This window comes from Perca fluviatilis, chromosome 1 (assembly GCF_010015445.1).
Source record: "Perca fluviatilis chromosome 1, GENO_Pfluv_1.0, whole genome shotgun sequence".
NCBI classification, from domain to species: domain Eukaryota; kingdom Metazoa; phylum Chordata; class Actinopteri; order Perciformes; family Percidae; genus Perca; species Perca fluviatilis.
The window spans coordinates 15,246,274-15,255,069 of NC_053112.1; the positions used below are offsets into that span (position 1 = coordinate 15,246,274).

An 8,796-nucleotide genomic window follows, 5' to 3' on the forward strand; every position below is an offset into this window, starting at 1 on the left:
AGAAATGGTGGCACAATGAAAATAACAGCTGTATTTTTACTTTTCATCTGATATGGCTGAAAATGCCCTGCAACTATAGCTGACATTCTGAGTTTATACCCTCAGTCACTGTGATATTTCACATCCCAAAAAAAAAGGACATATTAAAGACGGATTCTATGATGTTGTCTAAATATTCACAGAGCTCGCTATATTTCTGTCAGTGTAGGTAGTGAGTTATGCACCCATTGTAACTATTCTATTCTCTGTCTACCAGGTGGTGTATAAGAAGGCGGTGATGGCAGTCGGTTCATTGACCATCAATGAGGAGAGGTCAGAGGCCATTGACTTCTCTGTGCCCTTTGTGGAGACTGGCATCAGCGTCATGGTGTCACGTAGCAATGGGACCGTCTCTCCTTCTGCCTTCCTCGGTAAATCTATCTTTCTCTTTGTATTCCTTGACCATACTTTTTTCTTTTTTCTTCTTTGTCTCTGTCTGTCCCGCAGTGAGACAACTGGGAGCAACAACAAAAAAAGGGAGGTGCTGGCAAAATCCTGCACATAAAATGGAATATTTTATTCAGACAATGTATGCTGGCCAAAATCCACTTGTACTCTGACTTTATCTGGGCCTCAACACCATAAGCACATTAATATTTCTAGCAGAGTGGAGGAAGTGGAGTGTGCCAATTGTTTTTTAAAAAGTCAGCTCAGACAAGACATTCTTGATAATATTCTCTCCTCATCTCTCCTCCTCCGCCTCCTATTCCTCTTCTCCAGTTGTTCAGATGACTAGAAACTGAAGCGCTCCTCTGTGCTCGCCTAATGTCTTGTATTGTCATTGGAGCGAGACGGGGAGCGAGGGGATGTATTGGACCATGCATGTGTTGGTCCCTGTGTATCAAGCCATGTGTCAGTATGCAAGTATGTGTAGGGGTGTGGTGGGGGATATGTGTGATACTGCACAAATATATTAGGACGTTTGCGTATTGAATAGTGTGAAAGAATGAATGTGCTTTGGCCTTATGTATGTTAAGGGGTTGTGGCCTTGTGTGTATGTATTTACTGTATATGAAAGCACATTAAATGCATGTGTGTGAGTGTGTGTTAAGCCTGCACCAGGGTATCAGTGATGGTTCAGTATCTCTCACATTCATGTTAAAGGCACCTCAGTGCACAATATCTCAGGGATGGCTAACCCTGGCAGTCACATACTTAGACATACAGTGAGACACACACACACACAATTTGTCCGGGTCCAGCGTCTCTGGCACTCATCCCACTCTCTGAACTCCTGCCCTGCTACACACCAAAAACACACACACAGATCACACACACACAAGCACAGATCACACACAAATAGATCACATACACATGCCCACAGCAGGGCACATCAGATCACTCGGATTTTGATTCTTCTCTCTCCCCCTGTCTCTCTCTCTCTCTCTCTCCCCTCTACCATCTCCCCCGCCCCAGGCTTCTCCCTCTCTCAGCTCTCATCCAAGGGAATAATGAGAAATATGGAAATGTGCTCCGTCAAACTCTCTGTGACTAACTCTCCCTCTCCTCCCCTCCTTTCTCACTCCGTCTGTCTCCCTTCCTCCCCTCTCTGTCTTCACTATCGTCTGGTCCTCACTTTATCTCCTGTTCTCTTGTCTTCCGACTCTCTGTCTCCTCTTTCTCTCCATCCCTCACTTTTTACGCATCTCCTGCTCCTCCACTGTGTCTCATGTACTCAATTTCACTTTAACCCCCCCTCTCTCTCCCCTCTCAGAGCCCTTCAGTGCATCAGTTTGGGTGATGATGTTTGTGATGCTGCTCATTGTCACAGCCATCGCCGTCTTCCTCTTTGAGTTTGTCAGTCCGCTGGGCTTCAACCGCAACTTGGCCCAAGGCAAAGGTAGGCTTACACACAATCAGGAATATGACACCAATCTTTTCTCCCAGGAGCAAGAAGCAAAGATCCTAGCTTCCCCTGGAGCAAAAGAAGTGACCTATTATTACCCTGACTTTAGACGGTTCACTTAGTGTTACACAGCATTAACAATTCTCTCCTAAAGCTAGTCACATCATCAAAAAAAAAAACAGCACCTGGAGCTGCCCTGCTTGTTGTAAATTGGAGAATAATGATGTGATCACACATAATTATATTTTAGATTAATTTAACATTTTAATGACCTAAAGGCTGATCCAGGTGTGCAAGGGAATATTTATTTAAGCACACCTGAACATAGTTCTGTATAGCTAAATAATGTGTGTAGTTTGCTAAGTTTCACACACTGATTGAACAACAAATGTAAAATGTTTTATAACTACATTTTCTTTTACAGTGTGTTTCACCTCCAGGAGAACAGTGTATATTTAAGAGAATATTCCAATATTGTCGGGAAATAACCTTTGGCTTTCTTGATGAGAGCTAGATGAGAAGATTGATACCACTATAGTGTCTGTACGATAAGCGATATGAAGCTGGAGCCGGCAGCCGGTTTGCTTAGCGCTCAGCACAAAGACTGGAAACAGGTGGAAACAGCTGGCGCGGTTCCGTCCAAAGATAACATAATCAGTCTACCAGCACCTCTAAAGCATACTAATTAACATCTTATATCTGATTTGTTTAATCTGTGCAAAACTGAAGAGTAAAAACATGTTGGATTATGTGGCAGACTATTTCTTAGCAGGGAGCAGTAACTTCCTGGAGTCCGCTGTCACTTTGAGATTGCAGGCAACCTTTCTCAATTACCTTTTCAATATTTACTGTACAGAATTGAGAGTGGCATGAGATCAATTTGTGTTCTCTTTCCTTTTTTTTCTTTGTTGTGTTGCAGTGGTGCAACTTACCAATTATGGCCCTGTTTGAAATAAACCGTCCTGTTTTCAAATTCAAGTGAAAGTGAATGACAGTTGAACCTCTTGACTTGCGTTTTGTGGTGTGTTTCAGGTGCAAATGACTGCATGCAGCATCACAGTAGCAGGTCTAAATCTCACAAGCAGTTTTTTCTTCTTCTTCTATCCGTAATATATAAGTCTAAAAGGCATGAACAAAAAGCCAATAATACTGTCACATTATATTTACAATGTCACCCCTCTGGAGGAAGCATGATGCCCTCAAACTGGATCATAAAACTCTTTGTTTTAACTTCACTTTTGGAAGTTTGTTTGTAGTAAAAAGATGGTGACATGTATGATACTTTGCAAAAATTAGAGCCTCTGTTTTCAGCTGCTGGTAGGCAACAGTAAAGCAGGAATTTCAGGGAAAGAGAATGATTTATATTGTAAAGTACACTATTAAATTATTACATGGCTGGCTGTTTTTAACCCCAAAATCAGCCTCATACTATCAGCTGAAATGTGACTTTAAATTGTTATACTCCTTTAACCTGCTTGGCCTTTCTTGGTTCTTTAGCACATAGTCTGTTTTACACTTTCTCTTTTTCATTTCTTCCTCTGCTCCTCTGCCTCTCTCCCTCAGACCCACATGGTCCATCATTCACCATCGGTAAGGCCATTTGGCTGCTGTGGGGTCTGGTGTTTAACAACTCTGTACCCGTGCAGAACCCAAAGGGCACCACCAGTAAGTTCATCGTATCAGTGTGGGCCTTCTTTGCCGTCATCTTCCTGGCCTCCTACACTGCCAACCTGGCTGCCTTCATGATCCAGGAAGAGTTTGTGGACCAAGTCACGGGACTGTCTGACAAGAAGGTGCGGTCACACGTAGAAACGCACACACACACACGCACGCACGCACACACACACAAAACTAAACACATTCACAGTCAGGGTTGCTCTTGTAATGGATGCCAGCCCTGCGGCCAGACAGGACTCACCAGGGAGCGCCCTTGGGCTTCAACAGCCCAAACCCTCTGGCCGTAGCTGTCACCACACTAACACTGCCAGCACAGCAGACCCAGGGACGCACAAACACACACACACACACACACACACACACACACACACACACACACAGGCTGCAAAGATCAAAGACGTGTGTGTGTGTGTTTGTGTGTGTGTAGTTTGCAGTGGCTGGCAGTGTCAGCAGAACCCTTACGCTAGACTGGACACACAATGATGATGACTGATGAGTCCACTCCACTGTCTCTCCTTCCTCCTTTCTCCTCCGTCTCTTCTTGTCACTCTCCTTCACTTAAACACTTTTGCTCCATCTCTTTATTTCTTGCACTCCCTTCCTTCCCTTCCTTTTTCTCTTCTTGCTGTCTCTCCCTCCTGCTCTTTGTCTTTCATCTTCTTTGTTTTTATGTTTTCTTCTTTTGTGCTCCTGTCTTCTCCTGTCAGTTCCCTATTTAAACAATCTGTCTCTCTTTTGCTCTCCTTATTTCTCTCCCTGCAGTTCCAGAGTCCATACTCCTATTCCCCTCCATTTCGCTTCGGGACTGTTCCTAACGGCAGCACTGAGCGCAACATCAGGAAGAACTATCCAGATATGCATCAGTACATGACCAAATACCATCAGACTGGTGTCCATGATGCACTGGCCACCCTCAAGTCTGGGTACTGTAAACTTGTCAAGTCAACTCATGTCAAGTTGAGATTTATTATACCTGAGAGGCTAATTCTGTTTGCAGACAGCTTGTATGAATAAGAACATGTGAAAACAAACATAAAAAAGGCATTGCATCACACAGAAACTCGGCCCCATGGGAGCCCAGCACTATGCTAAAATGCTGCAGAAACTGTGCTCAGTGTTTCTGTCACTGACAGTAAAAAACAAGTGCTCATTATTAAGTCTGGTTGCTGCTGGAAAGAGGGAGCTGCCAAAACAGGGAGAGTGTAATTTGTTCTGGAGATGCTACCTTTATTCTCCCTCCTAAACACACACTAATGGAAGGATGGCTGCACTGCTTTTATTTGTTCATTAGTTTTGTGTGTGCTTTGATCTTTTGGGTTTTTTCTCCAAATATAATTTTACTTTTTGCTTTTCCCTCTCTGTAATTACTTTATTGATACTGTATATCAGATAGATAATGTTTGTTTCTCATACATCATATAATAGGCTTTGTTTATACAACACAAAAACTGTATAATTAATGTGTTCAGCAGAATTTAATTCAATTCTTCAGCAAAATTGCTTGTCTAGGCTGAAGGAAATGTTCTTGTCAAAGGCATGCAATAGGCTGTGACACATTTTAAATGCTCTATACTCGAATGAATCTTAAATGAACGGAATTCTCTTTTTTTCAACAACAGATACTCAATGACTGCCTTTAACACATGCCCTTTGGTGAACTGTTTAATTCAAAGTGTTTAATATGTATGTATACATACATTTCTAACATGGAGGGCCCCAGGGGGATTGATTAGCACCAGGGTTTATTCATTGGATAATATAAAACATTGTTTTGCTGATAAAGAAGTTAAAAAAGGTTTCTGCTGCTATATAGAGTGGTGATATCGGCTCCTTGTCACATTGTGTTTGGTTAACAGTCATACATCACACTTCTGTTTTTGCTGAGCTCAGATGCGTCAGGCCCACATAGGGGGATTGTTGCGTCTGATACAAATTGTCGCCACTTAGAATTCAGCTTGTCATGTCAGAATAATGACAAAACCTGCGAGTAAAAGATTATAGCTCAGTGCGAACAAAGACATCCTCATGTGTGTAAATAGTCACTGTACCAGTGTGAACGACGGACAGTACTCTCAGTCACAGAATCCAAATCTGATCTGTGTGAGAATTTCAGCTCCAAGAAAACAGAGCGTTGTGAGTAATCCAACTGGTTTGTTAATGGATCTGAGGAACATTATTACTGGCACAACACTGTATGTACATGAGTCTCTTTAGCGAAGACTCAACAGTGTTGTGGTCTTTAATAGAGAAGCCTGATGTATCAAATTTCTCATCTTCTTTTACCATCAAATGAATACAAACCCCAAATACATTATCATTGTTGTTGATGTTACATGGAATTAAAAAGCTTTTTCATTTTAAATAGATTTGAGATAACCACCATATGCCTTTAAATGTTGCTACCACCTCTTTGTCTTGTGAGCAATCTCCACTTGTTTCAGGCCATGGCCTCAAAATACAGTATACAGAGTGTGTAAGCTTCAGAGTGTTTTTTTCCCCCCTCAGATTATTTCATTCAAAGGGTTTTTAGAAGTATGCAATATTAGTTTTTCTTTTTTAGTATTAGTATATACGTAATATAAGAATAAAAAGCTAAGAAAAATACTCAGAAGTGAAAAACTATTTATTCTACTCATCTTGTGACCCCATCAGATTTATCTTTGGATCCTTTGGGGTGTTGGGAACCACTGCTTTAAAGATATATTGCAGAATATAAAAACAGTATTACATATAAAACAGTGTAGCTACTGTACCACAGTAACAAAATCCCACCTCTTAAGATCGACTAACTAACGACTCACTAATCACTAATTAACACGTTACATTTTATTTGTTTAATCAGTTTAAAATCAAAGTGTAAAAAGGACACATTGTGGTTTGTATGCTAAGCTCACTGTCTCCTGGCTTTAGCTTAACATATCAATCCTCTCACCTAACTCTTAACAAGAAACCAAATAAGTGTAATCCTCAAAACTATTTTAATATAAGACAGTCTGAAAGTTGTGTGGTCTAGATAGTAAATCTAGATATGTGTTCTCTTACAGAAAGCTGGATGCTTTCATTTACGACGCTGCAGTGCTGAACTACATGGCTGGCAGAGACGACGGCTGTAAGCTGGTCACCATCGGCAGCGGGTACATCTTTGCCACCACAGGTTATGGTATCGCCCTGCAAAAAGGATCCTACTGGAAACGCCATGTTGATCTGGCCATACTGGGCATCATAGGAGATGGTGAGGCGCTTGCACGCATCCACATTCTGCACAATCTGTCACACTGCATTGAGGTTTAAGTTTTTTTATGTTCCAGGCATTAAGTGTTCTTACAGTTGTGCCATTGCTCAGCTTTCCAAACAGCCCCTCTCCTCCCTCCCTCTGTCCGAAAGCTATCGGGGGCTAGTCTTAACAGCCCATTTCATCATCATTACTCTGTGTGTGTGTGTGTGTGTGTGTGTGTGTGTGTGTGTGTGTGTGTGTGTGTGTGTGTGTGTGTGTGTGTGTGTGTGTGTGTGTGTGTGTGTGTCCATTGTGTCCTGTTATGTTTGCTCCTTCAGATTGTTCTGTATAATAAGCTGTGAGATGGTGCGAGTGGAAAAAAGGAAAGGGCACGACAGAAATCAAACTGCTGAAACCACTAAAGTGCTTCCCTTCACACCCGACCCTTGTATTCAGGGCAAACACCCGTGTGTGCATGCAACACACAAACACACTCAGTCTGATAGTAATTCATCCCATCTTTCCTTATCACTCCATCACTATCAATTCTTCTCCCTCCTCCTACAACCTTTTTTCACTCCAAATCCTGTCTCCTTTCCATTACGATCTATTTACCACTTCACTTTGCTCCCCTCCTCCCTTCTCCATCGTAATGAAATGCCCTTTTTCCCACCTCCCCTCTACTGACCATCCTTTCCCTCTCCTTTCTCTCAACCTCCTTTTTATTTCTCTTATTCCATCCCTCGCCCCTACTTGCTGCCATCTTAAACCTACACTTTGCCTTTTTCTCTACCTTTCCAACAGGAGAGATGGAGGAGCTGGAGGCCCAGTGGCTGACAGGGATCTGCCACAATGAGAAGAACGAGGTGATGTCCAGCCAGCTGGACATAGACAACATGGCAGGTGTCTTCTACATGCTGGCCACAGCCATGGGCCTCGCCATCCTCACCTTCATCTCTGAACACCTTTTCTACTGGAGGCTAAGATACTGCTTCACTGGTGTCTGCACTGGGAGGCCGGGTCTGCTATTCACTATCAGCAGGGTGAGGAGAAGGAAATTAAATATTTTTCACTGCAGGAACATGGTCCAGTGTTTCCCCCCTTCTGCTTCTGACGTAGTACCTTCAGATGTTGCCAGTAGAATTTGCAGTGCTGAACGCCACTTACTTATCAAACACCATCCTCAAGAGTGCAAGAACTGATGTACATACAGCATTGATTGGGACTGTAAGTTGTTGCAATATCAATATCAGGACTCCGGATGGGAGTATTTCTTGTAATGTTATTGGTGTTTAAAGAGCCACTTTTATACTCCTTTTCAGCCTCATATTTGTACTCTTGGGGTCTGCTAGAATAGGTTTAAATTCTTTGATGTTCAAAAAACATGTTATGTTACCCATTCTGCCCATTGCTGCAGTGGCTCCGCCTGAAACACTCTGTCTGAGCTTTTGGCCCGCCCAGTCTGCTCTGATTGGTCAGCTCTCCCACTCTGTTGTGATTGGTCAACCAAATTCAAACAAGTGGGTGGGCTGTGCTTGCTCAGGCAACACATATGGGCAGCACATATGAAAAACTGGGCTAGCTTTCTCAGGCCCTGTTTACACAACAACGCTTGCGGGTGAAAACGACAAATATTTTATCAGATGTGCCTTTTGTTTAGACGGCGACAGCGTTTTTGGGGTTTAAAAACGCAAAAAAGTGAAACCACCCTCCAGAATCTTAAAAACGCTCCACCGCTGCATTTCCGTCTAAAGGGTAAAAACGCAAAAGTCTGCTCCGATCTGCTCACGGTGGCATAGAGTGATTACTCGCCCATGGCCACTCCGCCGTTGGGTATCCACAGCCTGCCTATACGTGGTCTGGATGGCTTTCAGCTTTGATGATATCTGACTTTTACAGATAGCGTCTTTCTCGTTTGGATATGACGTCCCAGTCCACGCCCTGTTGTGCCTTTGTGGCTTTGTAATTTAAGGATGTTTGGAGCAATAACTCCACCTCCTCATCTGTCCAGACAAAATTG

The 8,796-nt window shown here is 42.8% G+C and overlaps 1 protein-coding gene across 2 annotated transcripts in view; it reads left to right on the forward strand.

The window, feature by feature from the left end:
* Window positions 1-8,796, forward strand: part of grin2ab (glutamate receptor, ionotropic, N-methyl D-aspartate 2A, b) — a 109,896-nt gene that overhangs the window by 92,717 nt on the left and 8,383 nt on the right. For both annotated transcript variants that reach the window (XM_039805513.1, XM_039805522.1), the window contains 6 exons: window positions 257-410; window positions 1,754-1,879; window positions 3,449-3,678; window positions 4,325-4,485; window positions 6,607-6,794; window positions 7,581-7,819. In XM_039805513.1, coding sequence (XP_039661447.1) covers window positions 257-410; window positions 1,754-1,879; window positions 3,449-3,678; window positions 4,325-4,485; window positions 6,607-6,794; window positions 7,581-7,819 — 1,098 coding nt within the window. The remainder of the gene's footprint in view (window positions 1-256; window positions 411-1,753; window positions 1,880-3,448; window positions 3,679-4,324; window positions 4,486-6,606; window positions 6,795-7,580; window positions 7,820-8,796) is intronic.